Genomic DNA, 26,203 nt, shown 5'->3' on the forward strand with positions numbered 1-26,203 from the left:
AAAGCTTTCCGTGTATGGATGTCGATCACGTACATGTTTTCCAGCGGCGGTGTTCGGACACAGACGCATGCACGTACACCTTCGTCGAGCTGCGGTATCTTTCTATGCTGCGACCTTGGTCGAAAGATGTCGGAGAAAAAAGCGTCGGAGAAATGTAAAAGAAAAAGCGAAACAAAGGAAAGTATATCTCACGATTCCACCGCATTTGCCGGACCCCCAAGCGAGTGCGTTTGAATCCAAGATGGATGCAAGTCAGGGGGTTGGAAGATCCTAAAAGCAGAGTCATTTCTGTAACACTATCCCCGCAGGCGACGAGCAATCGCGAAGAAACAAAAAAAAAGTGAATAGTCAACGCGGTGGATTTTGCAGGGATGAAAATAACATCGCATTAAAAGTAGGGGATGATGGCGGAGCAGAGGGAGGCTGAGAGGGGAAAGAATTTTCGTGCCGGGCGTAAGAATAATCGAATACTGTCCAGTGGCCATCTGTCGGTTCGTCCGAGCAGCAGAACTGACCTCCACCCTCCCTCGGAGCTCTGACTCTCCTGGACACTAGCTACCCCTATAACCTCCACCCTCCCCTCTCCGCCGATCCTCACCGGCTTACATTTCCAATCAATAACCGATTGGAGCACCCCCACCTTCGTGCCACCCCCTTGGCACCCTCGATATCCTCAACTTTACCCTCATCGCATTCCCTCCCTCGACTCACTCGTCCACGCATTCCTATAAGCTAATGGTCAAACGATTCCAAGTTAACAGCACGTCTCGAAGCATGCCCTTCTCCCTCGTTCTTTTGCCTGGGAACCTTCGCTAAAACATCGAAACATTCACACCCCCTGGCCTCTTCCTTTTCTCCCTCGCACCTCCCCCTTTCGGCTCAAATTCACTGGATAAATATTGCTTTTGTATTCGCATTGAACTCAGTTTCGTTCATCTTTCAAAATCATCCATCTCCACTTTGAGAGATTCGGTAAAGTGCAATTTTCCACAAATCGTCAACTTCGCCAAGTGGAAAATAAAATAGCAGGCTTTTTGGGCTCGAATCATTCCCACCCGCTGCACCGCCGCGTCCTTTCGCGATGACTCGTTATAATTCGATCGAGTCAACTCCGATTCCGTGTTTTTCCATGCTCGGAATACACCATTACGAATGGCCTTGTGCAATGGAAAAATCTGCAGCCGGTTTCCTCTAGTTCGAAATATTCCTGCGCGATAAAAAAACGCCGTTGAATATTAACGCTCGTGCGCGGGAAGATCAACGCCGCCGCGAAACTCTTCCGGAGTTAAAAAATTCCAACTCTCCCGCGTGCTGGATGATAATTATAGAGCAGGATATTGGTAGCAGTAGGACGGGACCGATGGGTGAGCTAGTTTGGCAAGAAGGTACCGGAGAAAAGGAGGGGCAGGGGGTGTTCCGCTCGTATAAAGAGTTCGAGGATGAGCCTTGGCGAGTTGTAGGTGGAGATGAGCGTAAGCCGAGACAGGGAGAGAGGAAAATGGCCAGAAGAAGATGAAGAGAGGGGCGCGGAGCGAGGCGAGATGATAAATCAGATTGGTGGCGGCAGCTGGTCCTCGGGAAAAGTTTTGCCTTCCACATCCCCATTATATTCCCTCACTCGAAACCTGTAACGCTTCATCCTCTTCGTATTATTTTGGAAAATCATCTCTCGGCCCCTGCTTCTTTAGGCCCGCGCTAATTTCAGTTCTCTTTCCAAATTACCGGCCACTTCCACGCTCGCTAAGGATTACCTTCCCTTCTATCCGTGTTATGTACGCTCCTATCGACCCTAATGGCATGCAGCGCGTAGGTACCCTTCGAAGGCCCTTTTTCTTGCCTCGACGGGCCATCCCAAGTCTTTCGGGACTACAGTCGCACGCCGACGTCGCATTTGCAAATCTGTTTTCTTCTCATTTGTTTCAGTTATGAGCGCGTGGCCCGGTGCGCCGAAACAACCCATTGGGCTGCTCACCGAAATTCGTAATTTCATTAAACTTTCTTCCAGGTTGTTGAAGAATAGTTTGCTTTTTCTGTTCGTTTTTCTTTGCATTTCGCCGATCGACGCTTCGGACGAATGAAATATTACAATTACGATGAACAAAAATTCCGCAGTTCACAAACATTTCTCATGTCCGCGTAGTTTTATTTTTTGTCCTGCAAATTTTGGCACGTTCATTCTTCCGAGGTTTATTATTTTTTGGCTGGAAGGAAAATTTGAATTTTTGCTTCTCGAATGTAGTAGCACGTATTTAAAACGTGGCTGGGACCGCAATGAGAGTCTTAGCATTATTCTGTGCTCCGTCGCGCGGTCGGTCTCCGGATCTTACCTGAGCGAACGCACATTAGCATGTCACTCGAAAACATCGCTAGAACGTGGGAGGCTTCCGCTCGCAGATTCTTTTCTTTGTCCCACTTTTTCGAATTCATTTCAGATCCTGCTACGTCCGTTGCCGAAAAATCATTGCATTATTTCCAACGTTCAGGTAGCAGCGCCCATTATGAGGCTTTATTTTTTAAATACCTCGCACCCGAAAAGATTAGCTCGCACTTGATCCAAAATCCAATATCGCAGCCTCCATATTTAATCTCCCATGAATTATCGTCCCAATAATCTCCAAGTTACTGCTCAATGTTGCAAAATTCCAGTCAAAATGTGGATTCTCGAATCAGATTTTTGGAACCGTTCATCCCCAATTTTTAGGGTGGAACATCGTTCAATCAGACAATTTCTGTTTTGTAAACGAACACAATTTGTATGAATTTATAATCAATAAAACTATTTTCGTATTGTTTTCCAGCAGTATGAATAAAATTATATCAATCAAGTTTTTCCCCATAAAATATATACCGAAATGTGCCGATTTTAGTGAGAAACTATTTCAAGTATTTTCCTTTTAAGTGTATCATGATGAAGGATACATTGGCGGAATGAATGATCGGGATCACGACCTTTGACTGTAAAAACGTAAAGGGGGCCCTGTCATCTATGGTGCGAGCCACGCGACCCCCATTGCCCAATATCATTATGCAACGAACAATGGCGCCGAAAGTACAGAGAGTCCGGTGCGCGTCCCGAACAAATCTTGCTTGACCCCTGCTCGCCATACTTTTCTCGAGGACAATGGAGTCCTCGACCCATGGAAAAATATGTCCTCACCTGAAAGACCGCCGGTTTTCATCATTTTCACTCGGCACATACGTCCATCGCTCTCCTCTTTCTTTTCTCTTTCTCTCTTCCTCATCGCACAATGCAGCAAAGCACTGCGGAGCGTGTCACGATTTTAATAAATTTCCCTCCATTTTTTCATCGCTCTCGTATCCGACAAAAGTTTTATGATGTTTTCAGAAATTGTTGAAAAATTGTCTTCATCGCGTAGAATTCTCCGATTCCCTCGTACAATTAACCGACGGCGCGTGCGGTTCGCGCGTGCGCGCTCTTTAAGCGGGAGCACGCGTAAAATCAGCGACTATAATGCCTTCGAAAATTTCGTCTCCATTCGACGTCAAATTTCCAGGACAAAGAAACCAATAATTCAGTTCAATGGGCTCATTGTTCAGAGCAATTGCCCATTTTCTTCATCGCTCAACTCCAATCCGCCCTTCTGTCTCCCATTCAAAAATGTTTACACGTATTTTGCAATATATTTGAATATTGAACTTGAGCAACTCGTGAAAGCAATCTTAAAAATCCGGCCTCTGCCAAGTCCGATTGACGTTGATTCACAACCATCAAAAGTGCATCAAATTTTCGACAATCCCTGAATTTCAATTGGACCGTAAATCTCAGATTTTATTGTAAACGCTTCAAGAGCTGATGAAAAAATGAAAATATGTGATAAAAGAAGCACGAAAATTTAGAACGTCGAGAAATATTGAAGCGCATAAAGAACGAGGCGAGAATCGATGCTCCAAATTTTCCAAGTGTCGAGAAAAATTCGTTCGCTTTCCCGAGCTGTTTTGCTCCGATGCTGGCAAGAGTGGTTCCGTCAAAATAGTTGAAAAAGGAGGAGAGAGCGAAGAATCAGCAGCTTTTGGTGTTTCTATGCGTAACAATAATAGCCGCTGACCATCGGCCATCCCTGAATATATTCCACTCTCGACCCCAGCATCCATCGATGATTCAATTCGACAATGGGCCATTCCAGTGGACAATGTCATGGTCAAATGCAGGGAGGTTGGAAAATACGGGGGTGCTTGCCGGCTGGCCGAAACCACCCTCTTGCATCTCGTATGTCGCTGCGTGGGTGCGATTTTCTCCAACAGGAGCATCACGACGAGCTATAGAAATTCCCATTTTAAATTATCGCCCGAATCCAGATCAATGCGTGCAATTTTTCGAAGGCATCGCTCAACTGAGATATTAAAATGTCCGTCGGTCATTTCCTGTTTCATTGCTACGGCTCAAGTTCGCCAGCTGACCGTTGAAAATACTTTGAATATATTCATGTTTCCTTCTCGATAAATCGAACATTTCTCCTGTAACATCAAAGTCTGTACGAAACTTCTTTTTTCATGAGCACTAAATTGATGATAACTGAAGACGAGCGGGATCCGAGGAGGCTTTTCCTTCGGATCTTTCACACGTACATTCTACGACAAAATTTTTCCTCCATTAGAGAGACAAAGATTCGTGAGCATATTCGGAGATTTCAAAAATCCAGCATTTTATCCGAAATGATTGCAAAAGTTGATCGAAAAATATTTCATTCGACTAATTTTCTGATCATTCATCGAGTACCCAACTCCGCGATGGCTCGAATCGAACGAGATTTTTTAGCGCGCTTGTACCTGTGAAGGATCCGCAAAAAGATTTTATTTCTGTTTTAGTTCGACGAAATAAATATGCACGCACAAGGGAAATGCGGTATGTGAATGGTACAAGCAGAGGTTATAGGTTATAGGATAGCTCGATCGAAGCAGACTGTGGCGAAAGGAAGCGAAGCCGGGTGCGTCAGTTTCCCTGTTTGTACAATTCACCCTCTCTCCGCGGGTGCTTCATCGTTTTCTCTCCGCATTCTCGCTTATTGCCCTCTCCCCATTTCGTTGCACCCTCTCGATACGCACGCGCTGCGATGCCACCCTCATCATCGGGCGTACTTGACCCGTCTTCGTCCTTTATCCCATCTCGATTTTTCCTTCTTTTTCTCTTTTTCTCGTAGCCACTCTCCTTTTCTCCTTCTTTCCTTCTATTTTTCTCTTTATCACTATTCAAGCTCGCTCGGGGACTTTTACAGGAACGAGTGCTTTTCTCCATTATTGCCAGGCCAACGAGGCTGCGTACTACTCTGCGAGGGGGAAAAGAACCTCGTCCTTTCATACTTCATTATACAAGCTACTGTCATTAATGGCTCGGAAAAGCCTTCTGGTCGAGATAAAATTTTTGCTTAATTTTTAGTAATTAACTTAACGAGTCATCCTGCCAGTTAAACTGACTATCGAAAAGAGTGTTCTGCTGGAAAATTCAAGCGGGTAAGAACCTTCGAAACTACGCGGAGAAAATAAAACGATATTTGGCGTGAAATGCACTGTAAAATTAACCGGATATATTTGACTGCGACGGAAAATATTTATTCCAGTACCGCACTGTAAAATTTTCTATATTTTGCGGAATTTTCAGTTTTTTCATAGTAAATATTTTGCAGATAGGGAAATTTACGGTACGTGTACTAAAGTTTACAAAATGTCTAGCGAATTTTACGGCGCATCACGGTAAAATGTCTTTGCCCTAACGTAGGTTTCGATCACTCGCTTCCGAATTCCGTAGCACACTGAAACGGTGATTTACGCACGTCAACAAAGGGCTGAGCATATAAAAAGACTGGGGAAATAAACATAAACATTCGTGCGGAAATGTTGACAGTGCAGCGCGGTAAAATTTACTGTGACGTAAAAATTGACTAAATGCAATGAGTCATATTTTTTTAATAGAAAAATTCAATTTCTTTCCCATAATAATATCATGAATTGCAGCTCGTCACCGCACTGTTGTTACTGGACAGTAATTTTTCAAATTTAATTCTCCCCGTGTATTATTTCGTATTATTTTTATTTGACGCGAGTATGAATTTTGATAAAATTTTGTGTAGTTTCGAACCATTATTTTATTATATCGGGAATAATTATTTTGGGGCAGGCTCGGAACTGGCTGACATTCCGTCGAATGGCGACAAGAGAAATTCTGATAGAGGAGAAATTTTGATCGGGATTGTATGCGTGGGAAGAAGAGACTCGTGCATGAATAACGTTGAAAAAAGTCTCGAATTAGGGCATTATTTCAATACGAGTGATTGTCCGAGAATAAGAAACTTTCTCCGGTTCCATGCGAATAAAATTCTCCGTTTGGATAAGCTGAAATTACAATGGTTATCAAGCAATTAATAATGATTGCTTTAACGACGAGTTATATGGTTAAAGTAAAAGAAAAAGAGGAGACAGCAAACTCGATTATTGAGGGCGAACATGTGGGAATATATTGGGAATGAACGTGGCGCCTTGTATTATTTTCACCCGGTATTTCACTCTTCCAACTACGAGCTACGGGTACACCAATAATTACGTCAATTGATTAATTAAACGAATTAGATAATCTTCGGATCGATCTGGGTGTAAAGTAATTGAGCGTGACGTGCTGCGTGTATTGCTCAGCGAAACGATGAATGTACATTTCCTGTGCTCGAGTATAGTATACGCGTCTATATATAAGTGAATCTACACACACCTGTGAATAAATACATAGAAATAGGCTATTTAACCGTCACTTATTACAATGATTGGCAGTTCAAGTATTCATTGGAACGGAGAACAAAAAATCATAAGAATTATTTCACAGGCTCACCGCTTCACAGGACTTTGTAAAATCAATTGCGTGAGAATGAGGATGCGCTGACGATGCTGTGAAAATACACGTGTTTTTATGATTAATCGAATTTTCATTGATTATTCACCAGCGATTCACATGTCTGTGCAATTATTAATATTCAGAATATCATCGAGAAGTGGACAAAAAGTACGCTGAGAAAAGAATAATTATTGATTCAATAGAAATTGATGTTGTTGCAAGAGTTTTTTTCATTCGACTGCAATGTTTTCTGGAGTTTGATCTAAAACAATTTTGGTCATTCAATCATTTTTAATCCTGTGATGATTAAATATTGGCACTCCGTAATGCCATATTTCGTTGTTGCAATGACTTTTTTCTCTCACAGTGTATTCACGCACTGTAGCCGTGGAGAGATTTTTTTTTCTTTTTTTTTTTTTTTTCAATTTTCGAAAGAATGCCGTGTATACCTGGACGCGAAAATATACGAGGGTGCTGCACTTTCAACGGGCCCTGATTTCCAAAATGTGCGTTCAAAAAAAAGACTGTAAATACAACATTTTTTCGGGAGTCTTGAAGTTGCATTTATGACTTGACAACTTTCAGTCCCCGCCGAGGGTCCTCCGCGGACTGCTATTTTTTTGGATTCGTAAATAGTGCGAATGTAAAATAACACGGTGAATAATAAATACATGCAAATACGTGAATATTTGTTTTTATTGTTTGTTCAGTCTGAACTTTAAAAAGAGAAAGATTCGGGCATGGGAAAGGGATAAAAGGAGTCATTTGAAAATTCACACTTTTTGGATATGTTTGCATAAACTTTTTTACACGTTTCACAGTCATTAATTAACTGGTTTCGTAATTATAGATGCGCTTGCATGTGTATAAAAAAGTCGTAATAACTTAGAGCTTCTGCTAGACTCTTCTCCGATCTCTCCCTCTCTTTTCCTCTTTCATTCTTCCTCATCATCGCCAGTTATACCTGTCTGCAAAAATATACGAGGCCTGCGCGTTTTTACACCCCCTCATTTCTAGGCTGTAAAGAAAAAATAGCGAAAAAAAAGTACCATAAATGCGCATTTTTTTCTCCCGAGAGGCTGCGCCTTGCATTTACGACTTAACAACTTCTAGCCTATACCAGAGTCGTTTTCTCTCTCTCTCTCTCTGTCCGAACGTATATATTCAAAGGGCAGAGGATGTTGTCGTCGAAAATTCCTCCGGGATAATCACGCGTGTCCTGTATCTTTTTTCTTTTCTTCAATATTTCATAATTTTCGTATTCTTCACCGTTGTTACTGTTAATCATTAAGCGGGTACACGTTCGATCATTCGCAGAAATGATCGACTTGGAGGGACAACGTTGAAATTTTAAACCTGGAAATCGTTCAAGTACAAAATTACGAAGAGAAAAGTCCTCAAGAATTTTTCTCGACGATGTATCAATCGACGGATATTCATTATTTACTAACAGCCAATCCTTCGCTCCGATAAGCTCGAGTGGGAGTGGCGAGTACAAAGCGTCGCTAGGGAAGTGGAGTCGGCGTTCTCCCACTCAATCCTCCATTCTTATCAACGCCACTAATTAGCTCTCACTGATAAATAAATATCTCATTGAGACCACTTCGATGAGAAAAATCGTCGAGGACTTTTCTCTCCAGAATTAAACGACCCACTCATCCAGTTTGTAGTCAAACGAAGCACAATCAAACTTATCTCGATTAAGAGGATTTATCAATTACTATTAATATCAATTATCATTCAAGGTAGTTCATGCACGAAACGATTTTCGTAAGAAAGTCTTGAAATTTACACAGCGTTTAAATGGGTAAATTTAAATGTGTGACTGACACACAAATGCACACAAAAGTACACAGTAACAATGAAGTATATAACGAAGGTCTGGAAAAAAATTCGAGACGATTGTCTTGCTGGTAATAAAGATATATTACGTTAAAGGTTGAACGAAATTGGTAATGAGCACTTGCATAACCTCACGTTTGTTTATTTCGGCACTTCTGTCACCCTTGTTTTCTTTATCTATTTCCCCTTGTGCTCTCTAATGCGATTTTTTGCATAAAAAATAATAGTATTTTTACCAGGGACGAAGGAAATTTCGGGTTCGGTCAGTGATGAATCCCCGATTGACGAATGGCTTGTAATTTCATTCTCCAAAAAATAAGTTGAAAAAATGTATTTACAATTTCGAATTAATAACTCTGGCATCAACTTAAAGTGACAATATCTTTAATAAGGAAGCAAAAACCGACCCAATTTAGTCACCCATAAAATACGATCCTTCGGGCATGATCTACCTTAAATTCGTCCGAACAAACGAATCCGCGCAGTCATTCATGTCCTTTTTTAATGCTCTTCATCAGAGCTCCCATGAGCATAAATAGAGCGCAGAATTCGTCCTTATAGTTATTGGTAACTCCGTATAAAATAGTTCAGTCAGAATAGGAATTAAGGGGGCACTTATTCGAGCGTGGTATACGTCGGGAAAGCGGTATTTCTATAATTCAGAAACGTATAAATATATTCGTATGGTAGGAAAAAAATAGAGTGAATGGTGAATGTATATGGAAAGGGAGCGAGAGAAAGAGGAGGAGAGCCCGAAAGCGTGTGTAGTCGTGGGTGAATCGGGGACGAGGAGAAAGTGAAGGAACGGATCAGGGACGAATAATGTATGTACCCTCGTTGAACGTGGCGAGGCGCGGCGCGACGCACGGTCGTGGCAAAAGCGGGGGTGCGCACCTACGAATTCTACAAGGGAGTGAAGATCCCTAGAGCAGGAGCCAGCAGCAGCAGCAGCACCGCCAGAAAAGCAGAAGCAGAAGCCGCAGAAGGCCAGCTGAGAAGAGGGGCTAGCTGACCAACACGAACGGACAGCTTTTTCCTCGACCAGTACACAAGTTGCCCCCGGCTGGCGAACTTGAGCAATATTCACAATCGTCACTCTGCCTTTTACCGCGTTTTTCACGGGCTCATTAATTATATTATTCGAGCGACGTACGCCATTGTTGATTTCGAGTTATTTCGAGGGCTTTTCAATTGTATTCCGGTGTCAAAGACTCTCCCATCGGGGATCGCGCTCGGATTGTTATTCACAACATTCGAGCTACTCGGACACGTGATTTTTAAGCTATTTTCACCGAAAGTGACACGTCGTTTTGACCCCCTTTCTGTTTGTTACCGTTGGCTTTTTTTTGTTTGTTTGAGTTTTGTGGTTTTTTCGGACATTACGGATTTCCAATGGTCGTAGGCATCTGTCATTTTCGTGGCAAGAAGAAGATGCACGCTGACACTAAATCGAGATTTCGGATACGTAAGTCGACGCTCTCCAGAACACGATGCTTCGTCGAACCTTTTTCAAGACGAATAATATCTTTTCATTTGGAATAAATCAAAATGTGAATCAACCAAGTTCCACGAACTGTTCTCATTGGAAATATCGATTGAACTTTTCCCCATCGCGATAATCCAGCAGACCACCCGACGCGTTTCTCATCGTCGTACGAATTTTTTTTTATCTTACTTTTAAATAAGCATTTTATCGTTTCCGTACAACGTAGCAATCGAGCCATCAATTTTCCACTTTTTCGACATTGCCCGAAGCCTCTGATGAGAGAATCATGTGGGTTCCTCGTGATGGTGGTTGATCCGAGAGACCATCCAACAATCGCACCCCTGTTTTTCACGACCCTCATCTCATTGGTGTCCAGCTGACAAATACACGAACGCACTTTCGGGGGATCGGAATAAGACAGTTTCTCGTTAAACGACCATCTTTTCAAATTTATTTAATCGTATTCACCGTTGAAATATATTTCGATTGTAATCTCATTTAGCTTCTGTACTTGCGATGAGTGAATTCGAAATGAAGACTAATGAAGTGGATTATCAATTATGCAGTTCCAGCAATTTATCTCACGACGTAAAAATTCCTTCGAATCGGGCTGCGGGTAGTCGAATTAACTTTGGGATTAACAAACGAAACGGAAATGACCGAAAACATTCTAAAGTTATGAATCTCTTGAAATAATTAACGAATTTAGTCTTTCAAGTTCGAAAAAATCCCAATTGTTATCAGAAGAACCCTTCTCGAGGAAAATTCGTCGACACCATTTTGATTTGACTGTTTAAAAATCGGAAATTTTTCCATTAGAACTCTCTCAAGATGAATAAATTATTATAAATCTTTGTCAAAATTACAAATTACCAAAATTCAACTGCTTCTGTTTGCGTAAAAAATAGTTGTCATTTGAAAATCGAGTTTTTTTCCCACACGTTACATCCGCAGTTTATTTTCGTTTTCTCCATTGACGGGGACAAGGCCATGACGTTTAGATGGCGATCGTTGGTTAGCAGGGTCAGTATTGTAAAGGGTGGAGGAGGAAAGAAGGGTGAAAAAGGGTCGTCGTGCGCGCATTAGGCAGTTAGAGCATTGAATCGGGGCGTTGTAAAATGCAAAACCATCCCCCTTTCTCTGATTAGACGATCGTGTCACGCTCCAACGGGACTCTCAGCGGGGAGAGAAAACTACCGAGTTTTCAATCTCTTCCACCCCTTTTTTCAGCCCAGTTGTTCTTCCCCATGAAAAAAAAAAAACAAAAATGTCCGATTGGCATGCCACGATTATTCGGGATTGTCATCGACTTATTCAAAACAAAATCAAAATTTTGTTTTCTTGCTTTATCAGCTCGTTTGAAAAATAAATTGTTTGATCTCATCGAAATTTTAAGTTTCAAATAAAAACTATAAAAACATAAATAAAAGCTGTTTAAATATAAATAAAAATTGTTCCATTGGAGAACAACAAAAAGTGCGTGAAAAATAAAATTAGCCTCGTTAAATGAATGCTCCATAAATATTAATGAAAATATTTCATGTCATTTTGATGATAAAAAAATGTAGAGCACCGAATGGGAATAAAAACTTGCAGATTTGCCTTAATCCAATATGTTTAATCAAATATGAAATATTGGCTCAGAAAGTAGTGCTGAAGCTCGGCACGTTCCATTCTCCGCTCGAGAAAGGTATTCTAATTTACAAATATTATACATTTTTATGGAATATATTCGGAAACGTCCCTCGGTCACGCACTTGCGGTGTTTCCAGGTAGGCTTATAACGATAGTTTGAGGGGATTATCGGCATGGGTTCGCCCGTCACTTCGGCTCAGTGTTATCGACGGATTTCTTCGGTCGCTCGCCTCTCGTGGCATTGATCTCGCCTGGATTACTTACGTGCTTCAAACCCTTGGAACAGACGACCTTTGGCCTGGAACGAAACTTGGTGGAGTTTTCAAATTTTCATTTTCTTTCAGGTCGAAAAACTAAACGGACAAGTTTTTGTGGGGCTCGTTAGATTTTCTTTTGCACATTCCTCTCTTATCTTTGTTCTTCTCCGTCAGTTCGCTTCGTCGATTTCTCTTCTGCAGAAAATTTTTCAAAGATTAAGCTATTGAGAGGTCAAGAGCACGTCTGCGATTTAGCCAATTTCCTGCAATTTGATTTGATCGTTTTCGTAATCAATACTTCTCATCAAACTTAATATCGATCGAGATTGTCCTTTGAGCCATTCATCAATTTGCCACCGGGCTTCCTACACGGATACTAGGATTTTACTGCATCCTCGTCGTCGCAAAAGTGAAGCATTAATACTCTTAAGATCCCGTCCACGTACATCCCCAGCGAAAAGTTTCTTGCAACAGGACTTTCGAGACTCGAAATATTCGAAATTTTTATTCGAAAACTCTTTTTTGCGTATCGGACCTTCTCATTTCGCGGTCAATAATTTTCCATCAAACTCCATTCGAATAATTAATTCAGCAGAAATCTTAAAATTGAAAAATTGAAAGTGAGATTTTTTAATTTGGTAGCGAATTTCAACAATCATTGCTGCTTGAAAACAAACTTTTGGCCGGCATTGGACTCACCTTTTAATAGTTTTTTTAACATACACAGAGAAAATGAATTCGTTTTGTATAGTGAGGAATATATTATTTTTCAACAATTTAATTTAACGGTAATTGTATATTTAAATGTTTTTGTTAAATTCCAACACGCGATCAAAGAAACTTTTGGCTCGGAGTGTAGTTATTTGAAAAGGTTTGGAAAAAAATTCGTTAGCGATATTAGTAAGGTCAGATAATGAAGTTGATTGCTCGGGCATTTAGACGAGTTTCGAGTCAACGATTAAGAGGTTAGTCTTGACAAGCTGGAGAGAGAAGGTTCCAACCTTTTTCTCCTTGTCTCCAAATATCGCTATTATTTTCTCTTCGATATCACTCATCCGAGCGAATGATCTTGGGAGGGCGGTGTGTTATCGGAGCTCGTTATCGTGAGATCTGGCCGCGTTCTTGGGTCTCGTTGCAACGTGGCCTGGTCACGATTGTGCGCACGGGAAGTTTCAGGACCCCCCACACGTCCGCAGATCGGACCCTTCGTCCCAGGTTAAACTTGTGCGCTTACTCGCGCAGACGTTAAGCCTCGCTTCCTTCATATATACACCAACTTGGACCCGGCGGTACTCCGGTGGACCCGGGGACCGCGCCTTAATTAAGCGTTATGAGTTGGCAGCTCTCGTTATCCGCAACTCTATTAGTTATGTAAAAAAATGAGCATTATCGTGGCATTTATAAAAGTGCCTTCCCACTTTCTATCGATGATTGAAGAGCACAAAATTGTGGGACTATGAGACCGACTTTTGTTGGGAATTCTTATTACAAAAAAAATCCGAAAAAATGGTTTTAGAAATTCGGCGATTGTTTCGACGATGAAGGAAAATGAGACGTTTCTCTCGATGGTTTTCGCTACTTTTTAAAACGAATCTTTAGCGTAAGAATTTTTTTATCTTTAAGATAATTCATGCACGAAACGATTTTAAGACTTGAAATTTATACAGAGTTTAAAATACGGTAGTTCACAAACACGCGTATCAAATTTTAAAGGGTTCCTCTTATTGGTTATTGAGATAAACGTTGTTTTAATATGAAAAAAAAATACACAGGGTTTCAGGGACTATCCGGAAAAAATCGTTTATCTTTCTATAACAATTGAATGCTTATTACGAAGTTTATGAAAAAGTACACAATAACAATGGAGTATATTATAACGAAGGTCTGGGAAAAAATTCGAGGCGACTGTCTAACTAGTAATAAAGATGTATTACGTTAAAAATTGAACGAAATTGGTAACGAGCACTCGTATAACCTCACATTTGCTTATTTCGGCATTTTGTTTCTTCTTGGCTTGGCCCATTCCTGTCACAGCTTTCTGTCTTTTTATTAATACTTTTTTCTATATTCATTTCCCTTTGCGTTTACCCTTTGGGCATTCTAATGCGATTTTTTGCATAAAAAATTATAATATTTTCGCCAGGGACGAATGAAATTTCAAGCAGTGATGGATCCTCCATTAATTGATGGTTTGCAATTTCATTCGTCAAAAGATAAGTTGGAAAAATGTGTTTACAATTTCGAACTCTGACATTATTTTAGAGTGATAATATTTTTAATTAGGAAATGAAAATCGACTTAATTTAAACACCCATAAAGTACGATCCTACGGGCACGATCTACCTTAAGTTACAATTGCAGCAATTTTGTCAGAATCAAATGAAACAATGAGAAGCGAATTCGGTTGTCATAAAAAAAGATAAAGTAACGAAGCTAAACCGATAATTTACCACAAGTGAGAAAAATCTCTGAAAAAAAGTGGCGTGTATATTTTATGAACTTTTCTTTCCCCTTATTTCTCAGTCTCTCTCCACTTTTCTGTCTTCTCTTTGCGTGAGTGGCTATAGCGTGACGTTAGAGACAACTTGCGTGCCTATCTCGTTGCTTTTGAAGATATTTGCGTTGATTTTTAGCCGTCGACGAGAGAGCGGTGGTGATTGCTGAGAGATTTTCTCACATTTCGAGACTTTCGGGTCCAGCAGATTCGTTGCGTTGGAGAAATCCATTCCAAACGTCAGATATTCAAAGTCTTATCAACTCCAAGAATATAATAAATTGAGAACAATCATCATGTTCGTCTTCCAATCCACGGTATCATTGATCGCGAAGGATTTCATGAGTAAAATGAAAGTTTTTCTTCAATCTCGTGTCTAAAGTCGATCTCGCCGTCAATTTGACGTGTCTTACTTCAACCATAGACATGTTTACGATTGAGATAAAAAGAAAGAATGATTTTTCTAGCATTTGATCGAGCGATAAGATCGCGTACTGTTGCGCGTGCAGACTTTTCGAAACTTGTATAAGCCCCCATTTGAATAATGAAATTTCTGTTTTTACATGAATCGTCTTGAATTATGAGTTCAAGATGAGAGTCTAGAGATAAGTTTGAGCAGACGTAAAATGAGAATAATGAATGAGAAATAGAAAAAAAATATGTTATAAGCATAAAGTTTTAATATTTATTAGAGAGTAAGTGGAACGTAAATCGCCGGTGCGGCAGAGGGGCGGGGGGGATTGTAAAGAGGAAGTGAATATCGCAGAAAATTAACCGGAAGGAACCATAAAGAGAATAAAATGGATGGACGCGGTTTTCCTCATTCCGTTCAGTTGAGAAAACACACACGCAAACACACACGTGTATGAAGTAGCGAGTCGAATCTCCGCGTCAATGTGGATATTCTCGAGTCTTCTTTCCGCAGCAGGACAATCCACCTTATCTATACTCCGGCCCCGTTGTTTTCTGCCAAGAAAATGATATTTCTCGGGCTCTTTCTCGGCGTGCGTCTGGAGCAAAGCGCCGGCAAGCACGAACTAATTAATTGCGTCCTCCTCTCGTCCAATTCGATTTCGCACAATTGAGTTGTTCGCCCGACAGTATCGACAATGCGGCCATTTTCTTTTTCGTATATACTCACACTTGCCCGCCCAAGATTTGCAGCACTCGTTTCTCTTTTTTCCTCACTGCTGCCCCTGCCTCGCTCCTGCTCCCAACTCTACCGCCATTTTTAGTCTACTCCCTCTACTCTATCATCCTCATCACGATTCGTTGGCAACTACAGAGGCCGCGTATCGCTATTTACACGCTACGATAATTATCGACTTTAGCCTTTCCCCGCGATCGACCTCCCATCCCACCAATCTATTTTTTCCGCCTCCGCCTCCGAGCTCCGAGAGCTTTCGCGAGCCTTGGAAATCATTTCCATGGCATTGCTCCAAATGATCTGTGTGTTATGGACATTTTGCGATTCGAACTCGTTGCCCAATTTTATTTCAACTCTCTGAATTTTCGAGCCATTCAACGATCAAAATTCAAAACAAATTTTCAACCCAACGAAAATTCGTTTGATTGAACTGCTCTAAACATTCGGAAAATATTAAAAAATCAAGTGCAACGTCCCAAAAATTATTTCTTCCCGCGAGCAATTCAAATGAAATTCATTCGAGATAAGACGAGAACGAGATTAAGGGGAAAAGAAAAAATCATTCGATAAGTGTTTCGGATGCAGGGTTAACGCGAGAAAGTACATTGTAACAGGAATCGATAATGACCGAAGACGCAGTACGCGGGACAACGGAGCGCAGGGGTTCGTCTTCGCCCGAATGTTTAGCGAGCCCCTCGAGCTCACTTAGCACAAGTTTCCAATATGCGTTAGGAGGCAACCTCTATTTTTCTTGGCCATTTGTGACACGTACTAAGCAGCCAGAGCCATTACAAGAAAACCGAACACACACGAGCACTCGTACATACGAAAACAAAAATGCGAGTGTGTACTCAGTACCAAAAGTGACCTCCATCTTTTTCTCTTGTCGCGTAACCCCCTCCCTCAACATGATGCCAGAACCACTCAAGTTGGATATAATATATCGTTCGGATTAGTAGAGCCCCTTATTGTTTTCCACTTCTCGCGAGTGAGCCCCTCCTCGCTCTTTATTCTTTCCTTCTCCTCCTGTCTTTCGCTTTCTCGCTCTTCATTTATTTTTCCTCTCTCTCTCCCGTTCTTTGGAGCGCTGCTCCAGCGCTGGCTTCTGTTCTCTGTCCGCCGAGGGCTCCCCCTTAAACCCCCTTTTTTCTCTCCATTTCCACAGCAATCTTCCATACCTCTGGCAGTACCGATTCGCCACCCTGCGCTCCCTTATCTCTCCCCTTGCCACCCACGTCCGCCCCCCCCCAACTCGACACAACCCCTCGCTCGCGTTATAACTTAATTACAAGAAAAGCGGCGAGGGAACGAACCAACGAGACCGAGCCAAATGCCCGGGCGAACCAGCCGAAGCTGCTGCCATACCTTCATTCTTCTCTCTCATTCTTCTTCTTCCTTCCCCCCCCCCCCCCCCCGCCGCTCATTTTCTTTTTCTTCTCTTCGACCGATATATATTAGATTTTCCGTCATTACAAACTTTTTGCCAGCCAGGGAATTATCTGCACATGAAGTATGGGAGGCCATATTCTTCGGGCAGGATATATAAGCGATATACGAGAAACGCGGAAGGCTCTCCCGTACTTTTATACCGATGGGTATATTTCTGTTAATGCTACCTTCGATTTCTCTTTTTTCATTTCTGACGATACTCAGTTTTCCCATTTTACCTTCAGCATATCCAAAAACTTTTGCCTCATAAACCGTAGACAGCACACTGGTGCGGAGTTGCAAAAGGGAAAATCTCAAAAGTCTGGAACTTGCAAATTCTTTTCTACAATTTCACCATTCTTCTGTATTAAAACTCGATTTTTCCACTTTTTTAATCATTGTAATCGATTACTGAGGAATTGTTACCCCTAAAAAGTCTCGTTGTGAGATTTATTCCATACATTCACCGATGAAATAAAAACGTTTTGAGAAGTCCAAGTGCAAATTTACAACAGTGTGGTAAGTGTGTGACCTCGAAGGGAGTGTGCTGTCTACGAGTTAATGTTTTTTTTTTACTTTTCATTCGTTTATTCATTGATTTCCGAGCGATTCAACGTAACTGATTCGTTATTAGTTTGACACGCGGGAGTGAAATTGTCAATCGCAAAGGCCAATCGTAGTCTTCGAATTCGTAGATCCATGAACGCGTTCCTCCGACAAGAAGCAAAAAGTGCGAGTAAATTTTTGCCATCCTGCGACACGGAGAGAATGAAACGGTAATATTTAGCGTGAAATTCACTGTTAAATTTGCCGCGATAAATTTAACAGCAGGAACAAATTAACGAAAAGTATTCGTTCCTGTAACGCACTATAAAATGTTAAATTCAAAATTTAATTCAATTTTGCGGAATTTTCAGTTTTATAGCAATAAATATTGCAGACACAATGTCAAAACTTACTAAATAGTCCGGTGAAAGTTCCTACTTATGGAACAATAAATATTATTTAATTTATAGGAAAATTCAATTATTCTCCCATAATTTCTATTGAGTGAAAATCTGTAGAAAAATACATTTCGGAAATCGATGATTTCCCATTCTCGTATGCACGAAAGAACTTCTCAACGAGCTTAAAGTTGCATGAGAAAAAGTTGCCCATTTCGTTAATTCGAATAAGAAGTGCATCGCAACCCTGTCGAGTTTGCAGCGTTAACTGTTACGACTGCAACAACATTAAAGTATAATGGTCGGTACGATAGAACGCTGGGGATGATATTCACGAAGTTAATTGCCGACAAACCTCTCTAATTACCGCGTAATTATGAGCAGCGGCTCGGTAGCACACATTGTCGGCTCGAGAAAAAAGGGGCCGGAGGAGGGGGAGAAGAGCCGAGCTCTCTGTTGTACGCTGTGCATCAGAATCTCCATGGCATATCAAGTTTAATTGTCAGGACTCACGGGGTTACCCGGCATCGCTCTTCATCTTTTCCTCGCCCCTTTTCTCAGTTTCTAAACCTTCTCAACTCTCTGCAAACTACTGCCAACGCTCTCTTCTCTCTCTTTCTCTCTCTCTCTCTCTCTCTCTCAACGGCTTTCTCTCTCGGCTCCTTCCCCATGCTGCCAATTAACCAGAGTTTCTATTATTATTTTTTAATGCTACACACACCCAAAGGCATTTGCATTTTATAAATATTTTATGCATTATCATAAGTGTCTTGATAAATGTATCCTGCATCGAGGCTTTCATGTATTGACTGCGTACACTGCATACATTTCAAAAGCCACTTCACACCAACACAACCGAATATTAACGTGTTAGATTATTTGTTTTGTTTCTTGCCACACATGCAATCATTATTTATACACCTTTGCACGAATGTGCCTCAGTACGAATAAATAGCGATGCCTTTTTCACGATTTTTTCTTCACGGTGGTTCAACACTTTCTTCAATTTGGCCATTTGAGTAATTGCTGCGGCCGCAGACTGCTTGGCTCTGGAATTCTCGTGCATATTGAGAATTTCGAGATTTTAATTTTTTGTTACATTTTTAAATTTAATTACATTTTTTTTATTAATGTTTATATATTCATTCAAATTATATTAATTAATAAAATAAAACGTATTACATTGAATTAAATTAAAAAATATATAATATTTATTGATAGTTTAAAAAATTTTGTTAAAATAAAAAAAAAATCATTTCTTAATTCAGCCTCAGGCATAATTAACTCCGAAATCAAATTTTCGTATTCGATTACGTTTGGCTCTGGAAGAGCAGAAAAAAGTACTAAAAAATTGGGCCTATGGCAAATATGACGAATGTAAATTTTCAGTATTGATTACGAGAAAGAAAAAATTGGCAGAAAATCTGTAAAAACGGAAAATTGATCTACGAATCAAGGTCTTTCTGTAGCAGCATGTAAAACGTGCTTAAGGTGATTCAACACTCGTGATCGTCCCCGAGCACAAAATTGACCCGGATACAAATAAAAAGGGGTTCACCGATGCGGCACCCTTTCCCTAAAACACCACGCGCCAGGCACGCGTGCCGTGCACCCATAAACCCTTCTTTAAAAAGCTGCTACAGCAGACTGCAAAGGTTTTTCGCTTTTTCGATAGCCCTTCGAACGCTTTCCCGGCAGTCTCATCAATTTCAAATAATTCTCGGACTCTTCGATCCACCAGCATTTTCATTCTCTTCCTTTCTGTTCCCTCCATTTTCGACAATATTCTTGGCGACTTATTTTTATGGAAAAAGCCCCTTCTCAAACGCATGGGTGAGACGGTCGTATGACGCCCCGCTAAAGATAAACGGAAGGTCAATTTAAACATCGTTTACCATCTGCACAAGGGCGTGCTAACTCTAACGTCACGGCTCGAAAAATGTCTACCCCCATTTTCCTGCAACCCTTGGCCGAAATGTAACCGACCCCTGGTCTCGATACTGGACAGCAATTATTTTTGAATCCATCAAACTCTCACAATGCTTATTAACGCCTGATATATACGATTTATCATCCGTCGATCAATCATTCGATTTTTCATCGCTTTCATTTCTTCGCTCTTTTGCTTCTCGGATTCCACTCGCTTCCGAGCTTCTCTCTGATGTTTTATTTTCTCGCTTCCGACGTCAGATTCAGAGTCCTGAACGACACTCTCATTTTTTTTGGTCTTGATCCTTTTTTCGGCGTCAATATTTTCAACTTTGAGGGACAACTGCACTCTCGAACTTCATCGAAATAGGGAATGTTTTTTATCTTCTTGTTTTTTATATTAAAATCCATCGGGAGAACCGGGACTGACAGAAAATATGGAGAAAAGGATTCTTTGAAACGTACGATAATCATTTTTCTCACATTTATTTAGAGACGCGGCAGCGTCTCGAAGCCGAGTATGAAAAAGAAAAATTTAGGCAGAGCGAGTCAAGACGCGAAGTTAAAGTGGCCGCCGTTTGTAGGGAATTTTTTGATCGCTGAAAATTCTGAATACGTTTTGCTCATGAGCTCGTAAAATCGTCTGATCGAGCGTTCGCTCATCATTTTTATATTAGCGCGGAGGCTTCATTTGTCCCCAATTATTGACAGTGAGCAAGGCGATGTACGTTTTCATCATAATTCTTGGAGAGCGGATGACGAACTTTTTCGCAAGTTCGTGACGGAATCTGAGTCTCGGCGAAGATTCTTTCCAACGCGAATGGGCTTTTCTTTGACGTATAAGACGGTTGCCATGGGAAACGGTGAACGAAGGAGTTGGGGCTAAGAGAGGTGGCTCGGCGAGGGTTTCGTTTCTTCTTAACGACGCCCATTATCACACCAGCTCCATTTTTATTCAGAAACTTCCAGAGCTCGATTAAACGACCTCGAATTATAATAGAACGCAGGGTCGAAGAATTTGCCAAAAAACGTGAGCATCGAGCTGGAATTTCGAACGACGAATCTCGCAAATAATATTCTTGCAAGAAAGTTTGGAAAAGACCTGAAGAAAAATGAACAAAACCAAGACCGTTCCAGCAATCTTATTGTGAATTTTATTTGGAACACTGAGAAAAAAAAATAGCAATTCATATTATTGGAAGAGTTTTGTTCATTTAACTACACAATGCTTTCAAAGAGAATGAATCTCCAGTTGGATCTAAACCTAAAACTATTTTATTCGTTGTTCCAATCACTTTTTTTCTCAGTGAAAAAACTGTCATAGCTTCCAACAGAAATATAATTGAAGCCAGAACTTATTATTTTGATCGACATTTCAAACGATATTTCAGAAAAAAAGGAGGGAAAAAGTTTGAAGAAAAATGCATGAAAAAAGTAGCGAAACGTTTGAAAATTCAAATTTATTGGTGGAAGTATGCAAGAGGGAAGAAAATTACGTGCAATACGATATGGTAAAACGGGTCGATGATACTATTCGTATTAATATTCACGCGCATCTTCGAAGGAATGATTCGTGGGTCGTGTGGTATGGTAAGAGGATCGCAACGTAGGTGAAACGTGGTTTCCATATGGGTGCTTTTTAAAAATTGATGCCCGGCCGACTGGCCGACACGGTTTGACCACGCAAACCAGATTCAGAGGCCGCATCTCGTATTCATGCGGTGAGAGCTCCGGAAAGAAGCGTCTGAAGCACGCACGTTCGTCTACCGACGCGGCCCACCCAAACCTCCATTATTATTACGATAACTTACACACTGCATCCCACTAAATCCAATGAAAGCACAACGATATGAGGCTTGCATGACCGAAAGCTCTGAAAACATCGATTTTCGTATAAATAACCGAACGAATCACATTTATATATTCAAATGCAGCCGCATCAGTTTATTGTCTTTCTTTCTGCTGTTTTGAGTTGAGGGGAAGCTTCGATGAAAAATGTCCGAACGAAGTAACTTATACGAAAAGTTTAGAGCACAATTCACGGGGAAAATGATTATTCGGGCTCTTAATCGCTTCGTCGAGAAATAGGAAAATCTGTAAATCCAGCTCGTTGAATATTTCAGTTGCAAAAAGTTTTTAAAGACTTTGAAAAACGTTAAATCAGTATGAGATCGCAACGTTGTATCTAATAATCGGGAAGCCACGAGTTCGAGCTCTGAATAATATATTCTACGTATCAATTCGTACATGGACTTAATGGAGCTCCGTAAACGTCAAAGTGTGGGTGTGTGTAACGGGGCTGGCTGTGAAGAGGGAGGGGTAGTTTGCGGCAGCCACGATAGTGCCAGTCAACAAACTGACCTTTATGAATACTAACGAGGAATAACCCAATGAGGTTGTGCAGTGTGCAACGGTCACGCGATTCACGGTTGTCAGAAGGAGCGAACGTATTGCTCGCTCGTATCAATTATTTAATGGAACATCCATCATCCCATATATATTCGTCTTGTCAATATCTGCCAGCAAAAATACGTGTTACGTGTGGGCAGTACTGAGAATATAATCGTTTCAAGTTCCAGGTATTTCAATGTCTTACCGATTCATTCGATTCGCATTATTGCACCAACGTATCGGGATCGAAATAACGAGTGGAGGGAAGTAATATTTGTTTGAAACGTTCTTGGGAAAGTCGATAAGAAGGATTGAATTTGATTCTAAAACATGAAAAATTCATTAAGCTAGTTCAGGCAGGAAACGATTTTCTTGAGAAAGTCTTGAAATCTACACACAGTTTAAATTGGTAGTCGACTGAGACGCGCGTATCAAATTTTAAAGAGTTCCTCTTATTGAGAGATAAACGTGTTTAAAAGAAAATTACACAGGGACTATGCGTAAAAAATCATTTATCTTTTCATAACGAATCAACGCTTCTTACGAGGTTTATGAAAAAGCACACAATAACGATGACGTATATAACGAAGATCTGGGAAAAAATTCCTGTCACAGGCTTCTGTCTTTACTTTTTTCTTGATCCATTTCCCTTTGGGTTTTCCCTGTGTAAAAACTATATAGTATTTTCGCCAGGGACGAATGAAATTTGGGGTTCGGTCAGTGATGGATCCCCCATTAATTAATGGTTTGTAATTTCATTCGCTAAAAGATAAGTTGAAAAGATTTATTTACAATTTCGAAATAATGACTCTGACGTGAATTTAAAGTGATAATTTCTTCAATTAGGAAGTAAAAATCGATCCGACTTAGACACCTATAAAATACGATCTACCTTAAATGTGAAATACTGAAGACAAAATCTTTTTTCAAATTTTTCCTTACGATGCATCTTTCATGCGATATGAACTTATTGGGTCAAGAGCCAATCCAGCGAGCCAATGAGAAGTAGCACTGGCGATGACACTCGAACCCATCCGCACCGGGAAACCCACTCCGACCATCGGATTCGCTGTTACTTGTTTTCTGATAACTCGTTAAAGATGCTCTTCGGGGAGAGAAAAGTGTACGGAAACATTTCGCTTCAAAAAGTCGCTATCCGTCGGTCCCCGCACCTTTAAACAGCAACATTTTAAAAAATAAAGATTCGCGACTCGAAGCGTACGAAGATCGTTTTTTCCATCAATTTCACTTCAGTCGAGTGTTGGAAAGCGGGAGGGCGTAACGTCCAACACGCTACGTGTTGAATCGTATTTGTTCCGGCCTTTCCTAAGCTTCTTCACCCTTCTGATAAGGTTGACTCGGCTTTAAGGAGGGTGAAGTGATTCAACTTTAAGGAGGGTGAGCTCCACCGTAGAATGGGTCGGCAGCATAATTTTTGCATTTCTGTAGACCCGATTTTACCCGCTCCGTAACGCATTCGTGAGAAATTAAAAACTATAAACATATTTAACAAAAAAATAAGAAAGAAAACTGTGAGACAGAATTCACAGCAATGACAATAGTTTCTCGACGCCCTTTCCCGAACTTTTGCACACTTTTTCTTTCAATTTTCGTATTCATAGGTATTTAAAATGCCCCATGCAAAAGGAGCACGTGGACCCGTTCGTGCATTTCACCACGACGACATTAAACACGTCGTATAAGGATATTGGCACTGGCCAGGGATGGTCCGAGGGGACACTACAAAAAGAGATAAGAAAACGTACATCTTCCTGTCCAGCTGTATCCGCTTTACGATACTCCGGAGAATTCTCGGATAGTACATGCAATAATCTATCGATTCGAGTCCGGCGTCTTTCTCTCTATAAAATATTTTACTATCGAGCATGCAGTGCCTGGTCGGAGAATTCCTCGGTTTTTTTAAACCAAAAAACGCTGAAAGACTTTTTCAAAAATGTTTCATTTTTTCACGTTTCGTCATCCACCGCCGAAATGTTTATTTAGAAAACTGAATTGCCTAATTTACAAATACGGTTCTTTAGAAAAAATTCAAACATTTTACGATTCATAATCCTCCAGCTCTACCTTGAGTATCCGAAAGAAATTCTGTCCCACTGAATTGACCGACGATTAAGGGGAATATATGAATCAAGTAAAAAAATGCAGCAATCCAAAATAACTGAACGTCGGTCCATTATTCTGCCAAGTTCCTCTACCATCGATCTTTTTCGCTCACTGTGATTTCCCTTCTAAATCACAATGATTTTTCCCCATAGAAGAAAAAGTAGCAAACGATAAACAGTGGTCCCAGGACCATGCGGTATAAATTTTCGTAGGTTCGTACGTGGGTGGATGTGCTAAATATACGAAGCCCGTTATATGGGAGTTTTTGGGGTGGAAGGGGGGTGCGTTTTGAAATGTGAGGATCGTGAGCTGAGAGGTTGAAGGTGGGGATGAAAGTTGAGGGTGGTAGGATTATCTGAATACAGTTGTCGTTTCGGAGGCTGAGTTGTGAGACCCAAGGGGCCAGTAAGTGGTTGTCCACCCCTGGTCAGAGCATCCCTTGGTGACGTACGGCCCTTCATTCTTTCACGAAATCACCCAGCAAGTTGCTCCGCAGCACGATATTTCTTTCGTTCACACGCTTTTATTTTTCTTGTCTCTCCTCTTCTCCTCCCTCCGAGAGAGATTATTTGAATATCGATCCTCGAGCTACGTGTCACTAGTTTTGGGGGACATCGACCCTTTTCGGGGAAACCTAATGAAACAACCCCCTTCTCCGGGCTTCCCCGGCCTTATAGATTCGCCGCTGTATACAATAGCAGACTGCGAATGGAAGCCATTTGGCTCTTGATTGGGTGCCCTTTAGCATAATTCTCAGCTCGGGCTTGGCCGAATGACTGTCTCATTTCGGAAAAAATTATTCAGTCCCCCGACTCGTATTTCTTGGATGCAATTCCCATTTTTCCAGATACTTTTCCCTTTGAATATTTACGAGACGTTTTTTTCGAAGATTGCACGCATTTTCGTTTCTCGAGAGCCTTTGGCTGATCACACGAATTTATTATTTCTCGTTAAAAGTTCAAATGTGAAAATAATGCGGATCGAGATAATTTATCAAATTTATTGTTCCTTTTTGTGTTGCAGCGAGCGACGCACTCGGAAGAATCGATAAGGAGCCAGCATCCCCAGACTCCATACAAGGTGAGTTATCGTTCACAAAGCTCGAAACTCTTAATCCTCGAGCGAAGACATTCGCCAAAGAAACGAGAGTTTCTCATCCAAGAATTTCGTTATTTGCACACCGAGTTTCAGCGCTATAAATCTTTGGCATTGCAACTTTTTTTATTTTCAAGCCATTCGCAATTCTCGGATGGCTGAAGAAAAGCCATGAATATAAAGAGCACAGAATAATTGAATCCAAATCGGTTTTACCTTATCGAACGACAACGTGGAGTGAGAAATAACAACAAAAATCGGATCTACGCTCATGAAGCAATAAGAAGAAAATTGAATCTCTAAATTCATGTGCTGAATCACCATCTTTCAGGTCTGCTGTGGCACTTGATCCGACTATTCGAATTCTTTTTCATTTTTTTTTTTTTTTTAATTTCAATCCAGATAATAGAATAAATGTTAATATTTCAACCAAACAGTCGATTAAGGGATCTTGAAATTTCACAGGCATAGAAAATAAATCTTGAATTGTAAGACATAAAAAAATTAGAGTGCTATCTAAAAAGAGTACTCGCGGCTGTGCATCCTTTTTCTTTTTTCTGTAGTCTTTTAGAAAAATTAGATAAAAATTCTGA

General features: G+C 40.8%; 1 protein-coding gene across 1 annotated transcript in view; it reads left to right on the forward strand.

Annotated features, from left to right (window-relative positions):
* Nucleotides 1–26,203, forward strand: part of LOC122408030 (uncharacterized) — a 151,702-nt gene that overhangs the window by 92,921 nt on the left and 32,578 nt on the right. Inside the window, exon 4 of the mRNA XM_043414561.1 lies at nucleotides 25,539–25,595. Within this exon, the coding sequence (XP_043270496.1) occupies nucleotides 25,539–25,595 (57 nt within the window). The remainder of the gene's footprint in view (nucleotides 1–25,538; nucleotides 25,596–26,203) is intronic.

Source organism: Venturia canescens, chromosome 3, assembly GCF_019457755.1.
Source record: "Venturia canescens isolate UGA chromosome 3, ASM1945775v1, whole genome shotgun sequence".
In the NCBI taxonomy this organism is placed as follows: Eukaryota; Metazoa; Arthropoda; class Insecta; order Hymenoptera; family Ichneumonidae; genus Venturia; species Venturia canescens.